The sequence below is a fragment of the Torulaspora globosa genome, chromosome 3, assembly GCF_014133895.1.
Source record: "Torulaspora globosa chromosome 3, complete sequence".
Classification (NCBI taxonomy): domain Eukaryota; kingdom Fungi; phylum Ascomycota; class Saccharomycetes; order Saccharomycetales; family Saccharomycetaceae; genus Torulaspora; species Torulaspora globosa.
Genome location: NC_050729.1, coordinates 799,158 through 819,139, shown reverse-complemented (window position 1 = coordinate 819,139; position 19,982 = coordinate 799,158). Strand labels below are relative to the sequence as shown.

The window sequence follows — 19,982 nt, the reverse complement described above, 5'->3', positions numbered from 1 at the left end:
TATTACACTTTAAGTGATTTACGGAGCTCGAAATAAGATCTCCTGTTACCCGACCTGAAGGATGCTCGAGGCCCGCTGCCTTGTTTACGTTAACTATTGAAGCGTCAGGTCATTGATCAAGCAGATCTGGTCCCCTAGGGTGGGCCAAGTTGCCACCAGCATGAAGATTGAAGAGTTAATTATCGATGGATTCAAGTCGTATGCGACCCGGACGGTAATCTCTGATTGGGATCCTCAATTTAATGCCATAACAGGGTTGAACGGTTCAGGCAAATCGAATATATTGGATGCCATATGTTTCGTTCTTGGTATTGCTTCGATGACCACCGTAAGGGCCTCCTCGCTACAGGATCTGATATATAAGAGGGGTCAGGCGGGAGTGACGAAGGCTAGTGTTACCGTGGTGTTCGACAACTCTGACAAGTCGAACTCGCCCATTGGCTTCACAAACTCTTCCAAGATCTCAGTTACAAGACAAGTTGTTCTTGGCGGTACTTCCAAATACCTGATAAACGGACATAGGGCTCCACAGCAATCGGTGCTGCAGTTGTTTCAGTCGGTTCAACTGAATATCAACAACCCAAACTTCCTTATCATGCAAGGCAAGATCACCAAAGTGCTGAACATGAAACCTACAGAGATTCTGTCGCTCATTGAGGAGGCTGCTGGGACGAAGATGTTCGAAGACAGAAAAGACAAGGCTGAGCGAACGATGGCTAAGAAGGAAGCAAAATTGCAGGAAAATAGATCCCTGCTACGAGAAGAGATCGAACCTAAATTGGAAAAATTGCGAAATGAGAAGAGAGTATTTATCAAATTTCAAGAGATTCAATCGGAGTTAGAGAAGACTGAACGGATTGTTCATGCGTTCAGCTATGATGAGATGGCCAGCAAGAAGGACTCATTTGATCAGCATTTGAAAACAAGCAGCGAGCAGTCTGAGAAGCTGAAAGACTGCATTGCGAAGATCTCAAATGAGATTGATAGTCTGAACGAGGATTTCCGAGAAACGAAAAAGGCAAAGCAGAAGGAAATCGACGAGCAGGGCAAGCTCTCTCATTTGGAGAAAAGTGAAGGTGAGTTACTCAATGAGCTTTCAAGAGCTAAAGCACAATTAGACATCTGTAACGAAAACCAAAATGATGTTGAAATGAAACTGGGCCAAACAAAGTCGACCATCGAGAAAAATGAAAAGGAATATCAAACCAAGTTAGCTAAATACAAAGAGACTGAGAAAACGTATCGGGAGCTCAACAAGAAACTGGGAGACCTGAGAAATGTGCAGAAGGGGAAAGAGGAGTTGCTCTCGGCGCTACAAACCGGTGTGTCGTCTACAGGCGTCGCGGATGCAGGATACAACGAGCAATTGAGCGCAGCAAAACAAAGGTTGAATGATTGTGAACTATCGGTAAAGAAACTGACACTTAAGATGGATCACTTGCAAAGGGAGTTTGCATCAAATGTTCCTAAACTACAGCAGGCTGAGAAGGAACAGGCTGAAGGAGCAAAACATGTCGAGAAATCTCAGAAAATGTGCGAAGACCTCCAAAGACAGATTGCGAACTTTGGCTACGATGCTGCACTTGTGAACGACTTGAGAAAAGAGCAGAGTGATTTGAGACAGCAGCTCTCAAAGCTTAATAACGAAAGTTCCTATCTGAAGCGAAAAGTTGCTAATGTGGAGTTTACTTACTCTCAGCCGCATCGAGAGTTCGATCCGCTATCGGTCAAAGGTGTTGCTGCGCGGCTATTTACGCTGTCAGAGCAAAATTACGACAGCGCTACGGCTTTACAGGTTTGCGCCGGAGGGAGGCTTTATAACATCGTTGTAGATAACGAGAAGACTGCTTCAAAACTGCTTGAGAGAGGTAGGCTACGGAAACGTGTTACAATAATTCCTTTGAACAAGATAGCAGCAAGAACACTCGATAATCAAAAACTTGAACTTGCCCGAAACCTTGCTCCGGGAAAGGTAGAATTAGCCTTGAATTTGGTTGGCTATGAGGAAGACGTTTCAAAAGCTATGCAATTTATCTTCGGGAATAGCTTAATATGCCACGATGCAGAAACGGCAAAAAAAGTCACTTTCCATCCACAGATACGCACGAGAAGCATAACATTACAAGGTGATGTTTACGATCCTGAAGGTACTCTATCTGGCGGTAGCAGAAGCAACACTACATCTTTGCTCATCGATCTCCAAAAATATAATGCCGTGATGCAGCAAATACAGGAAATGGAGACTAGATTGAAGTCTTGTTCCGATAAATTAGATGCTCAGGAAGCAGCGTTTCGGAAGACCAAGGCTCTGCAAAATGAATTGAGCTTAGCACATCACAAGCTTAAAATGGCCCAGAGAGATTTGGAAGGCAACGACGCTGCCCAGATCATCAAAAGGAACAGGGAGTTGCAAAAAGAAATCGAGGACTGCAAAATCGAAATCAATTCTAAAACTTCCTCAGTCAGAGAATATGAAAGCGAAGTACTAGCCATCCAGAATGACATAGAGGAATTCAGCCATGACAAGGGATCTAAGCTAGCGCAATTGAAGCAAGAATCGAAGTCGTTACATGGAAAGATCGAATCTTTATCGGAGGAGGTGGAAACTGTATATGACGCATATCAAAGCCTGCAGCTCGATACTGAACAGCTTTCAACTGAAATCTCATCAGCGCATGAAGCTATTCGGGAACTGACTCAAATGCGGGAGAAGTTAGAAGCTCAAAAAAGGTCAATAGACGTTCAGATGAACTCTGCTCAAAACAGTCTAAACAGCATCCGAGCTGATTTAAAGGAAGAGCAAAGACGGCTTCTACATATAAATGAGGAACTAAATGAATTAGACACCATCATAAAGAATAAAATTGAAACAAGGAGAACCTTCGAATTGGAGCTCCAAAAACTAACAAATGATCTCAACAGATACAATAACAATTCTAGCTCAATCCATGAGAAACTATCCGATCTTCTTCGAGACCATGACTGGTTGAAAGATAAGGGACTTGTAGCTGGTATAATACAGCAAAACTGCGGAATAAACCTTGAGCAGACTAGAGAAAGGCTCGCATATTTGCAGGAGCAGTTTCAGGAACTAAAGAGAAAGGTAAACCCCAACATTATGAGCATGATTGAGAACCTCGAGAAGAAGGAAAGCTCGCTCAAGGCAATGATAAGCACAATTGAAAAGGACAAGATCAAGATTCAAGAAACGATAGCAAAACTGAATGAGTATAAGAAAGACACTTTAATTAAGACGTGGAACAAAGTTACGGTTGATTTTGGTAATATTTTTGCCGATCTTCTTCCCAATTCTTTCGCTAAATTGGTGCCTATTGAAGGAAAAGAAGTAACTGAAGGTTTGGAGGTCAAGGTTAAATTGGGCAATGTCTGGAAAGAGAGCCTCATAGAGCTCTCAGGTGGGCAGCGCTCTTTGGTAGCATTGTCCCTAATCATGGCACTATTACAATTTAGGCCGGCACCTATGTATATCTTAGATGAGGTGGACGCTGCGCTAGACTTAAGCCACACGCAAAACATTGGCCATCTTATCAAAACGAGGTTCAAAGGTTCTCAGTTCATTGTGGTCTCTCTAAAGGAGGGTATGTTCACAAATGCCAACAGGGTATTCCGGACAAGGTTCCAAGATGGGACTTCCGTGGTAGGTCTCATGTAACACCGCAGTCAACGTTTCGTTGCGAGCACATCCTGTTCTAAGAGTTTATAAACATTTAAGTATAAGTATGCAAATGGGTAACATTGACGCTTATACTACCCAACTACGACTGTTGTTCTAATCCGTATCATGACTCTTCCAAAAGCCTTGATAGAATTCTGTATAGTGCTTTTAAGACGACGATAGTTTCTGAAGAAAATATCCTGAGAGGAAGATTTGTTTCTACTCAAAGTAAGATAAAGATTATAAGTAACGAGAAAACCCGGAAGTCATATTCCCACCCTTACAGTAACCAATCCCTTCCAGTTAGCGATCGGGGTTTCGCTTCCCACTCAGTAGACTTCTAAGATGTACCTGGATGACTCTTTCAACTCCTCAATTTCAGCGTTCAGATCAATCTTTACATCTCTCTCCTCCGCATCTGCGGCAAGAATGTCTTTCAGTGCTTGAGTAATATCAGGGACAGGCCATGTTGGACCACACAGGTAGAATGAACCCACTTGATCAATCATTGCCACCTTTAGCTCCTTCAAATTTTCCTTGATTCTATCTTGAATGTAAATCTTCTGAGGCTGATCTCTGGAAAAAGCAGCTCCGATGTGAGTTATAATGCCTGCGTCCTTGTACGCTTCCCACAGCTCTCCGTACAGATACTCTTCACGCTTATGTCTGGAACCAAGATACAGATAGACATCACCGATGTCATAACCCTGTTGCCTCTGCCATAGCTTCTCCTCTACGATCGCCTTGAAAGGTGCCAACCCAGTGCCCAGTCCACTCATGATAACTGGCTGTTCGGGATTTGGTGGCAGTTTCATCACAGATGGTTTGACGCTCACAACCAATTCAGAGCCAACACGCAAGTCGGAAAGATACTTCGAAGCTTGGCCGAATCTCTTCCTTCCCTTGTTGTCAAGCCATTCCACAACGACAATTAACAAATGAACCTCATTCTTGTGAATCTTTTGCGATGAAGCAATAGAGTATTCCCTTCTCTTTAGAGGAGCAATAATGGTTACCAAATCCTCGAGGCACGGTCTAACAGAAGGGAAAAGGTCGAAAATGTCAGCATACGTGTAGAATTCAACATCCTGATATCTTTTCAAACGTACTGAACCGGGCTCCGAAACTATCTCTTGAAGCTCTTTCTTCTCGTCTTCGTCAGTGGCGAAGTCAATCAAAGACTCGTAGAATTTCTTAGGTGGCTTACCAAAGATGTCTAGATTCTCAATGAAAGCTTGCAAAACAGTTCTTGATTCCAAGATCTCTGGCTGGTCCTTGTTGGCCACTTGTATAACATCATTCTCTTTCAATCCGTAGGACGCCAAAAACTCTTTAACCTGCGCCTCATTATTTCTCGCATGCACTCCGAGGGCTTCACCGATCTCATACTTCATCCCAGAGCCTTCAATGTCAAACTCGATCTGAAAGATATTTCTGTCATAGTCTGAGGGAGTAACTCGTTTATTTTCCTTCACTCGGACGACGTAATTCTTCACTGGTAAATCTGGTCTTAGCCTCTTCTCAACTCCATAGGCTTCACTGAAAACCAACCTTTTGGAAATATCCGTATCTGAGGCTGATTGAGCTCCTGACAGCTCAGAAATTGAAGTATTGTTAGGCCTGAAAGAAGTCTCGGTCAAAAATATCGGTAGATCAGATGCTGATTTAGAATCCTCTTCCTCTTTGGAGACATCTTCTACAGCGCTGTAGGCTTCGTGAGGAATCACGGCTACACCTTCCTCCAGTGCACTGGATATTATATCGGATAAAACAGCGGCTAACAATTCCAAATCAGTGCCTGCCGAATTCCAGATGCGACGGACACTCTCGGCAACATCATAGCCATAAGCATATTTCCAGAATGCCGCCTGAATAACAAAGGAAAGGGTACGGCCTTTGGTCTCATCTCTATCGCCGATGGCCTCAGCGTCTATAACAACGACCTTGATCTGCTTATCGTGCGCTGTTTTGAAAAAAGATTCGCTGATTCCCAAAGTTTTGACATAACTCTCTAGTTGCCTTGCATCCTGGCCTTTCAAAGATTTCTGGCCAACTAACAGAATTGTACCATTTTTTTTGACAGTTGCTGCCACTTGCAAGGAGTCCAAAAGAGCAATATTCTCCACTATGGCAACATCCGCTTGCTCAATATTAGATACAAATGCTCCTTCTGTTGAGGGGGAAGTAGTAAACTGAGCCTGGAAGGCACCGGCATTGACAATATTGTCATACTTCGTTCTTAGGGTGACAGTCTGGCCATCAACCAACGACAAAGCATGAACCAATCTCGAAGATAAATCAATGATGGGACTTTTGTCAGAAGCCCAGAAAATGAAGCTTTTTGTAGATAGGTCGGTAAGCGAGGATTTGAACCCTGGCACAAATGTTTCCACAATCTGTTCGACAGCAGATGGTGACCAAACGAAAGATGGCTCATAAATATACTCCGATACACTAACTGACCTGTTGCCATGGTAGAATAGGGCAGCACTCACCTGCCTTCTCAAAAGAGTTGACGAAGTGCAGTCCAATGATTGACCAACGACGACAATCTTCTTAGCAGTTTGCGGAATTCGAGTAACAAACTTTTCTAGATCGAATGGGAGGGGCACACGGACTGAAATCACCGCTACATTAGCTTCATCACCATGGTACTTGATTGCATTCCTGAAAACTTCGCTCTCAACGGAACCGTATGTGACGAAAATAGTTTCCGCCTTCGAACTACCGTCATACTCGAAATTATGGAGACGTAGTCCCGTTACCTCGTTGAAGCTCTGCAAGACACTTTCAAAGCTGGATTCCCGAGGTAACAACTTCTCCAGCTTATTCAACAACTCACCCTCAATAGCCTTCTCCCTGAATTCAGAGATCGACTTGGCATAGTGAGGACCGTCAAATAAGTTCAAGGCTCCTCCATTGTTACCAAATTTAGCCAAAGCCAGAGCCAATAGCGACACGGCTTGCACTTCATGCGACGAAACTGGCGTTACAACCGGGAATCCTAGCTTGGCTGCTGCATCCAAAGCTGTAACGTAATCACTTCCGATGGAGCTGGATTTCTCATCATAGTTTAGGGCACCTACACTAAAGAAAAACGAAACGTCTGCTCTCTCAGATTTCTGAAAAGTATTGACAAAATACGGCAAAGCGTAGCCCGGGGCAACAATACCCACCACCTGAGCGGCGCCGTTCAGCTGTGGCAAGCTACGGGCATATCCCAAAGGAGCAAGTCCTGCACCTGCCCTGATATCTAGCTCTTGGTAAAACACGTCACTGTCATCCTTCGTAGCCCATTTTTTCAAACAATTGTCCAGTAGGTCGGGATCTGAAAACGTCTTATAACTGAAGATTGTTTTCACATTGTTATACAACACAGAGCCAATGGCAGCCGAGGGACTTCCATAAGCAGGCAGCTTTTTAGGATCTCTGGGTTCGTCGAACGGGTTGGTTAAAAACGAAACCGACATCCTGAGTTATTCTTATCGGAATCAAAGCCTCTCTGCTTGCTTTTAGGTCCGAATCATCCTCCCTAGGTCGAACAGCCAAGAGTCCTTTTATAGTTCTTTCAGTTATGTCCTCTCATTCGATATCACTGCTCTAAGAACTGCTCCTGCCACAACTGTGGGTTCCGATCACGTGACCCGATATTTAAACAATATGGCCATAATATCACGAGCCGCAGGACGTTGCATTGTTGGACTTTCCTGCTACCGATCGGCAGGTATTCATGTATTCCTATGACGCATCTTTGAGTAGCAAATCCATGTGGTACTGCAAGGTACGAGCTTTTTCCCTAACCGAGAGCGATTCGTCAAAAACATTTTTCTTCACTAGGTCGTAAATGCCGATCTTGAGGAGCTTCTTACATCTCTCAACGGCTGCTTCGTTGGCTCTTGTTCTCGCTTTTGCGTTACTGACTGAATCGTGAACGAATTCCTCCTCTTCATCGTCGTCTTCATCGTCGGCATCATCCAGGTCATCATCCATATCCTCGTCGTCCTCATCGTCGCCTGCTTCTGTGCTAATATCTATGCCTGTTTCGCTCGCGAAAGGTGAGCCAGTTATTTGGTGGGGGCTTTCATCACCTTTGTGCGGCAGCGTGTAACCTTCTAATGCGTGATGAGTGTAATGGGAGATTGCGGAGTTCCAGAGTAAATTGTTCAAGACCCATAGGCTTGCCAGTTTGAGCTTGCTATCGTTACCGTACCTTCCTACGTTTTGCTGGGATTCAGAGAGTATATCACGTAGGATGTCAAGAATCTCATCTTGCTGGATAACTAGCTCTTTTTTATTCTCGTTCACTGCCACCAAGTTAACGATGATATAGAGCACACCAATTAAAGTTCTTTTCTGAATGTTATCGGTCGGGTCGATAAGCATGATCTTCCTAGCCAGAAACTGGAACAGGTAAGTGGTTCCCCGGGCAATTTTCGCAGATGTTTCAGCATCAGTCTCGTATGTTATGTCCCTAAAATTCTCCAGCAGTATGTTGACCACTTTCCTTGAATTGCAGGTTAAATTTCTTATAAGCTCGAAACATTGTTCCTGTACTGGCCAGCTCGGATCGTTGATGAACTCCAGTATTTTGGACATTGGTATCTTCGAAAGGAGATCCAGTTTCTCTGGGTTACGACAATTATACATCAGATGCCTCAAAACCCATAGAGCGTTAGTTTTGACTTTGTCAGCACTCGCCTGAAGAGGCATAGGGGCCTGTCCGTTGTCCACCAGCCTCGAATTAAACAGAGGATCCCTCAGGATGTCGCCAATCAGGGCCACAATTCCATTATTTGAAATGAGAGATTGCAAGTTGGAGAACTCTACAACGAAATTGCAAATACAGCCCAATGTAACACTCATAATATCGATTTCAGCTGTTAGAAAATCTTTACCTGCAACCTTGCATTCCTGCAGAACCCTGTATGAAACCCTGACCAGATTCAATAAAAGCTCAGCTAGACTGTTCCGTTTCAATGACGTTCTTAGTGCAGAAACACTTCTCGAAAAAGACTTCAGGAGAAGCAGCCAGGCCATAGCTAGCTCGCTATCATACAAAGGAGGTAAGTTTCGTGAGTTCTCGTCTTGGGAATCAAAGAGGATCTGCTTGCGGGACAGAAATTCTTCAAGTAACTCCAAATGTCGCTCTAAACCGAACTCCAAATGATTCAATAGAGACTTCTGTTCTAGCAACAATGATCTGTAGAGCTCGTCGTGGGCTGCGAATGATGCGCACAATTTGATAAACCTAGTGGTTGACCGCAATGAGTACTTATTTTGGTACTTCAAGGATAGACAGTCGGCGAAAAGTGTCAACAATCCATACATCATATTCGTCTTGGAGAGGAATATAATTACTGGGTTGCTCGACGGTTCGTGTCTATGATACAATTCGATCAATGAATTTAAGCTATCAAACGGGTCAAACCACGAGGGTAACGGTTGAAAGTTGAGGCAGTCGACCAAGTATGGTAAGGCCTGATGCAATCTCTGCTTCTGGCTCCAGGCCTTCTCATCCATGAAATAGGGCTGAATCAGAAACGTCAAAGCGGCACATCTCAAGCTGATATCGCCGCTTTTCAGGAGACTAGTGACGAATGTGCAGAAATGGATATCCTTCCAAAGCTCTGCCGGTATGTCATCTAGTTTAGATCGCAGCGTCTGGAAGAGGCTGGAATATAATGCCAAGGAGAGTGACAGCAGGCTGCGCTCCAGTGGATTCTCTATGCTGACAGCGTTTGGAATAGTGGTGTTGAGTTCCAAACCCTTATTACCGAAAGGATCGTACTTCGCGGACGAGGAAGGAGTCTTAGAGATCTTTACACGGATCGCATAATTGAACTGGAGTTGATAACCATACTTGCCAACAATTTCTCGTAATATATCCTCAAGCGGGCCAAGCAGCTCAATATCGGAACCTCGCGTTTCCTTCTCGCGCAGAAAGAATGTGAGCAACTCCACGATAGTCGCTAAATCATCGCTGGATCCGTTCCCGCCTTCTCCCGCTTCTTCGACTGCTCTCCGAATAATTAAATGAGCGAGTCCGTCCCGCAGCAAAGATGCATGTGGGTAAACACACGGCACACATAATTTCACACATAAGTTAATCAACCTCATGTACTTGTAATTGGTGGAAGGATTATTTCTGACCAAATTGAATGGCAAGCTGCGCTCCTGGAACACTCGATTAACCCTATCGATGTACAAATCTCCGAGCTCATCCCTAATGTATGCCTCCAGCCGCAACGCTGTAAACCATATATCCAATTTAAGATCTAGAGTAGAAGGAGAAGCTCCAAAATCTGCCAACTCTTCCAAAAGACCAGCTTCGGAATTCGCTAAAAGCTCAACTTTGGCCACTTGGTCGCCGATTAGCGAGCTGCTAAGCTTCTCGAGGACCGCCCTGGATAGCTGCATAGCCGATAACAGTGAGTTTCTTGACAGTGATGGGCAGCTTGAAACACGAGAGCGTCCAAACACTTCTGTGAACACCGGCGATCAATCCAGTTTATCCCTTGAATAGCTCAGTAGGGTTCTCTTGTTAGAACCGTCATACGGTACGAATAGACCTATGATAAAAGGAAGACCTGTATTGCTGGTCAATCGGCCTCAGAAATCTCACCATCAGCAATGGCTAGCCGTCCCTGGCTGTGACCATTGTAATCAAGTTTCAATGCGACCATTGCCTTTCTTGCTGGTTTCTTCCTGTTGTTTTATTTAAGCTGAAATTCCAATACCTCGAGTAAAAGCGAGCAGGTCGTACCGCAGCCGAATATGAACCTTCAAAGAAGACACTATTGAGGTCAATCGACACTATGGATCGCGTAATTGGCTTTTACAAAGGGAACTTGAAACCCCTGGTCGACCAATACGTCCCAGAGGGCTCTGCAATGTCAAGCTCTGTCTATTTGACGGGTGCAGCTGCGATCATCGTAACGGCCATTCTATGGAGAAATCTCAGGCTTACAAGTCGGAAGGCTACGAAGAAAGATCATCAACGTAGGAAGAAACCCGCCAGGGCTTCTGCGAAGAAAGAGCATGACAAACCCATCCCGATGACTCCGGAGAGAAGAATTCATAATGTACGTCTAAGATTCCTCGACGAGTACGAGCAAGGTGTGCTGAAACTGCTGGAGAACTACAATGCCGGCGACAAGGATCAGATATACCAGCGGAATTACTATAATGAGATGCTTTTAAAGCTTTTGATCGAGCTCGATGGCATCGATCTTTCCAACGTGCCAGGTGAAAAAAAGCTGACGCTTAAGCAGCAGCGCAAGACGGTCATAAAGGAAATACAGACGCACCTGAAATTGCTAGATAAATTGGCCTAATTAGTTGCTAGGTGCCCGTATTTAACGTGGGGCCGTAACCCCAGTAAGTGATTCGTTTTACGTATATTAGCAGTCCGTTTCCGCTTTCAGGTCATATAATGACCAGGCGTTGCAGACCGTAAGCAACCAAAGAGGTCTCGAAGGCTCGAAGGGCTGAAACGCTGGCTGATGCGGTTTGATATTTTGTGGGATATTCGGCCTTCGGGATTGCAAAATATTGGTATATAAGGACTCATGACCTCTGTCCTGGTTACGATTTATTCCTGGCAAGGAAGGAGAAATTTGTGAAATGTGGTTCCCAAAAATCGCTGGCTTCATTCTCGTAGTGTTTATTCTCGTCTCTTTGGTGCGGTCTAGGCCGACTCCAGGACTGGGACACTTGCATCTTCCGATCCATAAAAGCGAAAGTCGATTGAGAAGTAAACTGAAAAGGCGTTCTTTCGCTGAGATTGAGCTGCTCCATGAATCGGACGTTTATTACTCTACCGTGCTGAACATAGGTACGCCCGGTCAGGAGGTTTCTGTTGTTATGGACACCGGATCTGCAGATCTGTGGGTAGCCAGCTCCTCCAACCCATACTGTTTGAATAGCGTACAGCTGAATCAGACGTACAATGGCGAGCAAATTGAGCCTTCGATTGATTGCAGTGCTCTGGGAACTTTCGATGCGAATTCATCTTCCTCCATCAAAAAGCTGGATATTGGTCGTTTCTTCATAAACTACAGTGATGGGTCGTTCGCCGACGGGTATTGGGCTAGCGAAAAGATCTCCATGGGCGAGATCGATGTTTCGGAACTGCAGTTTGGCGTAGCTGACTATGCTACCGCCCCGATAGGAGGAGTTCTGGGAATTGGCTTTGCCCGAAGAGAGTCCGTTCGTGGTTACGATAACGCTCCAGGGCGATTCTATCCTAACTTTCCTCAAGTACTCAAACAGGGGGGTGTCATTGACGTTGTGGCATATTCGCTGTACCTCAGTGAAGCAGGCGGGGACTCTGGATCGATCCTATTCGGTGCTGTGGATCCTAGCAGGTACATCGGCCCATTGTACACTTTTCCCATGGTGAACGAATACCCTGAAGTGGTAGATAAACCTGCCACTCTGGCGATGACGCTGCAGGGAATTGGCGCCAAAAGCGATAGAAACTGTAAAAGTAAGACGTTTTCAACCACAAAACTTCCCGTGCTGTTGGATTCCGGCACTACGTTTATGAGCGCACCACCAGAGATTGCCGATGAGATGGCGTCATTCGTTGGCGCCACTTTTAGTGAAAACGACGGCGTTTATATTTTCCAGTGTCCTGCTGATGATGATGACACAGAGTTTGTGTTTGATTTTGGTGATATCAAAATTGCAGTGCCATTGAGAAATTTCCTGCTGCTTCCGCCCTCAAATGGTTACTGCGGTTTTGGCGTCATGCCTGCTCCATATTCCATGACACTTGGGAGCGCATTCCTGTCATCTGCCTATGTGGTCTACGACTTGGATAACTATCTGATATCATTGGCCCAGGCAAATCATGACGGCAGTTCGTCTCAGGACAGCTTCGTTAAAGTTGGCAAGCAGGGCGGGATACCCGGTGCCACGAAAGCCACTGCTATTGCTTGGGTAACAGACGAGCCAATTGCAGTCGACTATGACATTTTTGCGAGCTCAAAGTCGTGCAACGGAGCTACCAGTCAAACAAATCCCAGCAGTAGCGACACATCGCAAACACTTTCGCCGGTGTCCACTAACTCACGGACGGCACCCGCAAATGCCACGCTCTCTCTGCAAGTGGATGCAACACCAGACTCATCGTACAATCTGCAAGTAGTAAGCAGTCGCTCAGTCATAGTAAAGAGCGAGGAAAGTGCAACAGCCACCGGTGATTATGCAACCGAAGAATACCGCAGCCATCCACCACAGTACATTACCGTTACATGCACCGTAACGGCCATCGAGACGATCGTTTCGAGAATCGACTGTCGCTCGAACGACTGAAATCAATGTTAGACTGCATTGAACAGCACCACCTCCGGCCGAGTCCATTTCACGCTATTGCTGGTCTCACATACACTTGATGCCCGATTACTAGACATATATGACTGTAGAAGAGTAACTTCATAATGTGCCAACCAGTTAGGTTGCTGCTCTTGCCAGAAGCCTCACTGTTTAGCGTTCACAGGCATCCCGGCTTCTAATCCCATAACCTATCCGCCTTTGCAGCTTAGCGTATCGAAAACCGTTGGTCCGCTAGCCCAATGGCAGCTTAGTCATTGTTTACAGTGCTGCTATGCTTTGTTAGTGCCGGAACACAGCATTTTAGATTTAGTTCTTGAAAGCTTGTCTTTAGAAGATTCAAATGAAAATAATTCAGGAGCAAGATAAGCATGTTCACTGGTATTGTGGAGCATATTGGCACTGTTTTAGATTACAACAGCTTCGACGAGAGTGAGAGCGGTGGCCAGGGCGTCTCTGTCTCGATTACTGATGCGGAACCGGTTTTAGGCGACTGCCACATAGGGGACTCGATAGCTGTTAATGGAATTTGTCTTACGGTAACGGAATTTGACCACAAGACCTTTAAGGTTGGGATCTCGCCCGAAACCATCAAAAGGACCAACGTTGCATCGTGGAAACCGGGCTCAAAAGTCAACTTAGAGAGGGCAGTCGGTCAAGAAGTTCGATTTGGTGGCCATTATGTACAGGGCCATGTCGACACTGTTGCAACGATCGTCTCTAGGAAACCGGAGGGCAACTCTATCCTGTTTGGGTTTAAACTGAAGGACCCTCAGTTTAGCAAATTTATTGTCGAGAAAGGCTTCATCTGCATAGATGGTACGTCCTTGACCGTTACGAACGTGGATCCAGACGAGACGTTTTACATCAGCATGATTAAGCACACGCAGGAGAACGTTGTCATGCCATTGAAGGAGATTGGAGCTGAAGTGAACATCGAAGTGGATTTGACGGGGAAAATCATTGAAAAGCAGGTTTCACTGGCTTTGGATGCCCAGTTCAAGAATGAGCGAAGTCCATTGAACTTAATGATTACGAAAATCATCGAGGAAAAGGTCGAGACCATTTTGAATCGCAGAAGATAGGATTACATAGTGTACAATTATATCGTGAACTTTCCAGTCAGTTTGGCACCTCAAATACTAATGAGACGCCTTCGTCGCCCGCCGTGATCACCCTTCTGGGCGCCGAGTCGTCTCTCCTTGTTATTACAAAGTCCAGGACACCCATGTTATGGCCAGTGCAGACAAATTTCTCCTTTCCCAGTCTGGAATCGAACTGGTAAACCTTGCCATCGATGCAGGAAACGAACAGATCATCCTTGTCGAAAAGCAGTTTCGTAACTGAATCCGGAAGCAGGAATTTACGTCTGACTTTCCACGTCTTTGTCTCATACAGCAACACGTCACCGGAAACAAGGCCCAGAGCCATCAAGGGGAAGTCCTTCGACCATGCGATCGACTCAATAGACGCATCCAGCTCATCTTGTTCTTCCTTGAGTTCAATCACCTGCGACAAATGCAGCACAGAACCCCCGCTATTGCAGTTGACAATGGCTAATATACCGTTATTCGACCCGCAGGCAACCACTGCCGCATTCCCATTGGCCAGATTAGCAGGTGCCACCGACAGAGAAACCCATGGTGCCTCCAGACCTCTAATCTCGTCCTGCGTAATCTTGAACAGAGGCTGCGCAGTGTAGCAATTCCACGCTACGATGGTCGAGTCGAGCGAGCAGGTAACCAACTGCAACACGTCCTCGCCTTGATCCACGTTGATAAATTCCCCAGCGGAGCAGTCCTGCTGATGAGCAAAACCAGACATCAGCTGCTCCAGCGACCCACTAGAACCATCTATCTGATAGCACCAAACAGACCCGTCGACTGCGCCGAACGCAAACACGCCGGCAACCGTCGGGTGACACTTCAGCCACACGATCTCCTCCACTTCCTGCAGCTCAGACGCCTTCTCCCACTGTGAGCCGCCCTTGCGAGACACATGGACCAACACCTTACCGGTCATATCCGCAGTCACCAAGAACCGGCCGTCGCAAGTAAAGCTCCCGGCAATGACAGATTCTGTGTGTCCGCTTAGAGTCCCAGCAAATTTCGGTGGCTGAGAGTGCGAAGTCCAGAGGTGTGCCACGTCGTCACCACCACCTGAACATACCAGTGGCAGCGTCGGATGCTGGAACACCGTGAATACCGAGTCTGTATGCTTATCAAAATACGTCACAGAGTTATTACTCATGTCTATCTCAATGGTTTCATCTTCCCCGATCTCACCTCCATCGTTATTCTCCCCCATATCCTCATCTTCATCCACTGGAGCATCGCCATCCTCCTCTGCTATTATTTCCTGTTCAACCTCGTCATTATCGATAAATTCATCGTCCGGAGCCCGTTCAACACCCAGCTGGTCGCCCTCCACTCTTTCCGACATCCTTGACAACCTTCAGACCAACACCGGAAGCCCAATAAAGCTCAAACACGCCTATTCTACTCATTCCAGCCTCTTTTATACCACTTTTTGTTAGCTCATCGCTGAAAATTTTCCTAGCGGTGTTGCCAGCCAATTACAAAGCCAACCATAGCTGTCGCTACAAGGCGTCTCTGGTGGCGTTATAGACCATTTCCAGACCCTGGGAATCGATTCCAAGCCATTAGAACCGTCTCAGGGCTTGATATCTTGGTATCACGTGACCTTTATTGATTCTTCTTCTTCTTGCCGTTTAAGACCTTTAGCAGGCGAGAAGTTTGAAAGTTGCAACTTAAAGACCACTTGTTGGCCAGTTCTTGGGTGCTGAAACGGGTTCTGAAGGCGATAGAGCAGGTCTAGAGAGCTATGACGTTTGGGAGCAATCAAATGAGTGGTTATTCTGCCGGTTTCTCGTGGGGTTTCAAGTCAGAAGTGCCTGTGAAGAGTCAGCAACACGGCGAGCAGATTGCGTTAGAGGGCTCACAGAGCAGTGCCACTGTTAGGGAAAGAGCGAAGAGACGGTTCACGGCTGAGGAGGAAAATGAGTCTGAAATTGGGCAGCATGTTGGTGTGGTACGGAAACATATGGTGATGAAGAGGAAATATAACCTGCCTGCGTCGATTCAGGGACAGCCGTTGCCGATAAACCGCGGTTTGGAGCTGCTGAGCAAAGAACAATTGCAGGACGTGCTGCTGGAGGTTATGAAGATGCATCCGCAGGTGCAGCAGACGGTGAGTGGTAAGATCATGAGCTGCAACTTCAGCATAGAGAAGTGTACAGAGCTGCTCAAGGGCAAGCTGGAGGCTCTTTACGGAAGCATACCTTATAGCAGGTCCTATGAGATGGATAGACTTAATGACTACGCATTTGTCCGGATGAAGCCGTACATTTTGGAGTTTTTGAACTGTCTGATCGATTGCATACTGGATCAGATCCCCCCTCGAGTGGAAAATGTACACAACTCGCTGAAGTTTCTCGACACATGCACGGACATGGTCACTCATTTACCGCGTTTCCAGCTGGCTAGCAATAACTACTACTATGACAAGTGCTTGGAGCAACTGTCGTACGTATGGTGTACGGTCATCGAGCACATTGCCAGGAACACGATAATATCGCTCAACGACGAGGCTCTTCTGTGCAGCTGGGTGCAAAAACTGCAAGTGTACAACGATCTGGCTAACGGGATGCTGGTTCGCCCACTGCAGCTTTTTAAGTCGCTGCGCAGCGTGGAAGATGGTGTCTCGAGCTCGACGGCAAACTCCGAAGCACTGTCGAACGACGCTACAGTAGCTTATAAACCCTAAATAGAGCATTACATACAGTTTAACGTTGGGATTCGTCACTAGGCACGTCTGGCTTGTATCTTCGATTGGGATAAGGATAGGTTCATGAACAAGGCAATTGGCTCTTTGACAACTACAGAAACACACTCGAGGTTCGCCGGATATATCGGAAATGGGGGGCCAAGTGCAACCTATTCATTATGATCCTGCTACTGTAAAGCAATTGACTAAAGAAGTAAGTAGAAGATTATACTAGAAACCCTTTAGTTCATGGCAACTAACCCATGCTCAGATTGCCGTCGCTTCAATGATTGGTGCGGCCCAGGGTGCTGTCATTAGTGTTGTCAGTGCAATGTTGCTGCGTAGATTTTCTACTATTTATCGAAACGTTAGGACACAAGTACGGGTATTTTACCACTGCAGTTGGATATCTATGGGTGCCGTCTTCCAAGCCGACAAGCAGCTATTGAAGTTCCAATCCAATTACTACGAAAATGAATTGAAGAGAAGAAGTAAAATATTAGACGAAGCAGCTGAAAGAGGCATCTTTCTGGAAGAAGATGCAGCTGCTTCAAGTACGGTTCTTCAACCTCCCAGTTAAATTGATTTTATGTACGATGACTTCGAATTAGTGTAAAAGAGAGATATGATCACCACAGCATCCACAGGATAATCCTGAATACAGCAGTTACCAGCAGTTTCATCCATTTCAGCAAGCTGACTGCGAACCAAACGCTCCACAAAAAAACCACTATGGCAAATTCAAGTATCCCGTAGAAAAGCTTTGTGAGCCTCTGTGCCCTCATCATTTTTAAACTGCCAAACCTGTCGGCATTCTCTTGGAAGAGTTTCAATTTTAGGGTTAGTGAGGTATTGATGTCGCTCAATATTCTGTCAGACGTTGAAATCAATGTCTCAACTCTCATGGAATAATCATTGAGTATCTTGGATGTCAGATTGTTACCTTTTTTGAGTGCTTTATTTAACTCTTCATCATATGTGTTTAAAACTGTCGAAGTAGCATTGACAATGAGATCCATGCTGTCGTAGCATTGCATTTTATTCCGTTTCTGTACGCCTCTACTTTTCACTATTGAATGGGTTATTCGCCTATGCTGCAACATGCGTAATGTGACTCCAATGTATTTTGTATCAGCCCATAGGTTTTCCAGCTGTTCATCCGTTTGCAGTCGTTTCTCTGCGGGATCCAAGGGATCTACTGAATCGAAGTCCTTGTCATCTATTTTTGAATTTGTAGTGGAAGCCTCGACATGCTCAACCTGCACATTGTCCTTCTCCTGCGATGGCCTCCTAGCATGGACCACAGGCAAAGCACTCAGCAGCGTTGTCCTTTGACTGTTGCCATTTTCGATAGGTGTCATATAGGGGACGCTTTCTGCCGCTAAAACACTGCTGCTGCTTGCTCTGCTATGTGCTGGGGTCCTCCTAATGTAATTTTCTCCTCGGCTGCTTGGCATTGATAATTTATCTATCGAGCTTTGGCTTCTGCGGCGCAGATTGGGAGATTTTGACCATCGCTTTGATGTCTTATTCATCATCATTTCGAATCTATTTAACCTTGATCGTTCGCCATCATCTAAGGAAGATACTTCCTCGGGAGTCGCCAAGTGAGATACTGGCAATTCTGAGTGGCTGACAGCACTCACGTCAGATGTACTGCCTCTATGCTGTGTTCGGAGCTCGGGCGAGCTCGGATTGATGCCATTTAGGGAATAAGGCGAGCTGAGAGTTAGGTCTACATGGGAGGAAGCTCGCCGCTTGCTGTGATGGCGATGATAGCGATGCGACTCCTTTTTTGGGCTCGCTGATGACGCTTTACTGGGCTCAAACCATAGCTTACCATGTGGGCCGACCAGCTCATCCCAGTGCGACGTTCTCCAGGTTAAATCGCTGGCGCGTTCACCCAACTCCACAAACCAAGGCAATTTCTTATTGGGCTTCTTCGAGAACTGGTTCACAGCGATGATTGGTGCCTTTTGCAGGAACAACTGTCGAGCAGGCATTTCGTGATATTTTTTTCTCAGTTTCCTGTTTCTTATAACTTGCAAAGGATTGTAAACGCCCTCCACGCCCTCATGATGGTGAGCAGAGCCATCAGGACCGATAGATTTATCAATGTAATGGTAGTAATACTCGATGTAGATCCTGACACGTTCAGCTTCGATTCTAGTTGACCTGGGTATGGAGATTATTGGACGGGCCTCCTCAGATTTCACCGAGTGTTCCCCATCTGGCCCATCTTCTTTGATTTGTGACGCAACAGGACCGTCGCTGTACTCAGGGAAGCTTGTTATGTAATTCAGATCATCCATGAGACTGTATTTGCTATTCATCAGCAGTTTCGTGACCGCCTTAATCTTATCAGGCCTCACGCGAAGCGGTGTTGCCACATCCTGCCCTTCTGCAGCTTCTGGTGTTTTCTCAGCTAGGTCCATTTGATTTATATTCCATAGGCTATCACAGCAAGTCAGGTTCAGGCTGCTAGATGCTTAAACAAGCGTTACTTCTTGGCTGTGTTAAGCTTAACTAATTTTAAAAACTGGCCTTCGCTTCTAAAAGATCATCGCTTGATCAACACCAAGCATAGATTGGCCCGGCAGGTGGTAAGGACGTGGATCTGGCTCGTACGTTCATGATTCAATGCCTCAGTATTTTGTAATAATTGGAAGCAAGGACAATCCCGTTTATGAGGCGGAATTTACAACACAACAAGGTCAGATACAGCAAGGCTTCCCTCAGAATCTGAAAGAACTCAATCCATTCATTCTACATGCATCATTGGATATCATAGAAGACCTACAATGGAAGTCCAATCCCAATAGCCAGTCCGGTAATCTGGGGGGATCAGGTGGATTTCTGAGGTCAAGAAACGTTGTTAACACAGACAATTGTTACCTTGGCAAGGTGGATCACTTCTACGGACTTGTAATTACTGCATATTTGACATACAGCGGGATGAAACTAGTCATGGTACATGGAAACCTCACTGGAGATGTACAAATTGATGATAATGCTGTCAAGGCGTTTTATCAGGAAGTACATGAACTGTATATCAAGACTTTGATGAACCCGTTCTATCAGATAAACGACCGTATCACGAGCCCGGCGTTTGATTCGAGGGTACGGGCGTTGGCCAGGAAATATTTGAATAAATGATACGATTTTTTCGGTTGTAAGAATACAT

At 45.7% G+C, this 19,982-nt stretch overlaps 11 protein-coding genes across 11 annotated transcripts; 7 read left to right on the top strand and 4 right to left on the bottom strand.

Moving 5' to 3' along the window:
• Positions 1–160: 160 nt before the first annotated feature.
• SMC2 (condensin subunit SMC2) lies at positions 161–3,673 on the top strand (the record flags this gene model as incomplete). Its single annotated transcript, XM_037283045.1, has 1 exon — positions 161–3,673. One exon carries the CDS (start codon positions 161–163, stop codon positions 3,671–3,673), a length of 3,513 nt encoding a protein of 1,170 aa, XP_037138941.1.
• Positions 3,674–4,005: 332 nt separating this feature from the next.
• MET10 (sulfite reductase subunit alpha) lies at positions 4,006–7,146 on the bottom strand (the record flags this gene model as incomplete). The annotated part of the gene is made up of 1 exon (XM_037283044.1): positions 4,006–7,146. The coding sequence occupies one exon, from the start codon at positions 7,144–7,146 to the stop codon at positions 4,006–4,008; it is 3,141 nt and encodes a 1,046-aa protein (XP_037138940.1).
• Positions 7,147–7,414: 268 nt separating this feature from the next.
• On the bottom strand, positions 7,415–10,093 carry VID28 (glucose-induced degradation complex subunit VID28; the record flags this gene model as incomplete). The annotated part of the gene is made up of 1 exon (XM_037283043.1): positions 7,415–10,093. The coding sequence occupies one exon, from the start codon at positions 10,091–10,093 to the stop codon at positions 7,415–7,417; it is 2,679 nt and encodes an 892-aa protein (XP_037138939.1).
• Positions 10,094–10,491: 398 nt separating this feature from the next.
• On the top strand, positions 10,492–11,010 carry SNL1 (Snl1p; the record flags this gene model as incomplete). The annotated part of the gene is made up of 1 exon (XM_037283042.1): positions 10,492–11,010. The coding sequence occupies one exon, from the start codon at positions 10,492–10,494 to the stop codon at positions 11,008–11,010; it is 519 nt and encodes a 172-aa protein (XP_037138938.1).
• Positions 11,011–11,299: 289 nt separating this feature from the next.
• On the top strand, positions 11,300–12,994 carry BAR1 (aspartyl protease BAR1; the record flags this gene model as incomplete). The annotated part of the gene is made up of 1 exon (XM_037283041.1): positions 11,300–12,994. The coding sequence occupies one exon, from the start codon at positions 11,300–11,302 to the stop codon at positions 12,992–12,994; it is 1,695 nt and encodes a 564-aa protein (XP_037138937.1).
• Positions 12,995–13,383: 389 nt separating this feature from the next.
• Positions 13,384–14,097, top strand: RIB5 (riboflavin synthase; the record flags this gene model as incomplete). The annotated part of the gene is made up of 1 exon (XM_037283040.1): positions 13,384–14,097. The coding sequence occupies one exon, from the start codon at positions 13,384–13,386 to the stop codon at positions 14,095–14,097; it is 714 nt and encodes a 237-aa protein (XP_037138936.1).
• Positions 14,098–14,134: 37 nt separating this feature from the next.
• On the bottom strand, positions 14,135–15,454 carry SQT1 (Sqt1p; the record flags this gene model as incomplete). Its single annotated transcript, XM_037283039.1, has 1 exon — positions 14,135–15,454. One exon carries the CDS (start codon positions 15,452–15,454, stop codon positions 14,135–14,137), a length of 1,320 nt encoding a protein of 439 aa, XP_037138935.1.
• Positions 15,455–15,856: 402 nt separating this feature from the next.
• Positions 15,857–16,798, top strand: STS1 (Sts1p; the record flags this gene model as incomplete). The annotated part of the gene is made up of 1 exon (XM_037283038.1): positions 15,857–16,798. One exon carries the CDS (start codon positions 15,857–15,859, stop codon positions 16,796–16,798), a length of 942 nt encoding a protein of 313 aa, XP_037138934.1.
• Positions 16,799–16,949: 151 nt separating this feature from the next.
• Positions 16,950–17,378, top strand: RCF3 (Rcf3p; the record flags this gene model as incomplete). Its single annotated transcript, XM_037283037.1, has 2 exons — positions 16,950–17,012; positions 17,070–17,378. The coding sequence occupies 2 exons, from the start codon at positions 16,950–16,952 to the stop codon at positions 17,376–17,378; spliced, it is 372 nt and encodes a 123-aa protein (XP_037138933.1).
• Positions 17,379–17,427: 49 nt separating this feature from the next.
• Positions 17,428–19,233, bottom strand: MTC4 (Mtc4p; the record flags this gene model as incomplete). Its single annotated transcript, XM_037283036.1, has 1 exon — positions 17,428–19,233. One exon carries the CDS (start codon positions 19,231–19,233, stop codon positions 17,428–17,430), a length of 1,806 nt encoding a protein of 601 aa, XP_037138932.1.
• A 205-nt stretch (positions 19,234–19,438) lies between these two features.
• On the top strand, positions 19,439–19,954 carry TRS20 (TRAPP subunit TRS20; the record flags this gene model as incomplete). The annotated part of the gene is made up of 1 exon (XM_037283035.1): positions 19,439–19,954. The coding sequence occupies one exon, from the start codon at positions 19,439–19,441 to the stop codon at positions 19,952–19,954; it is 516 nt and encodes a 171-aa protein (XP_037138931.1).
• Positions 19,955–19,982: the final 28 nt, after the last annotated feature.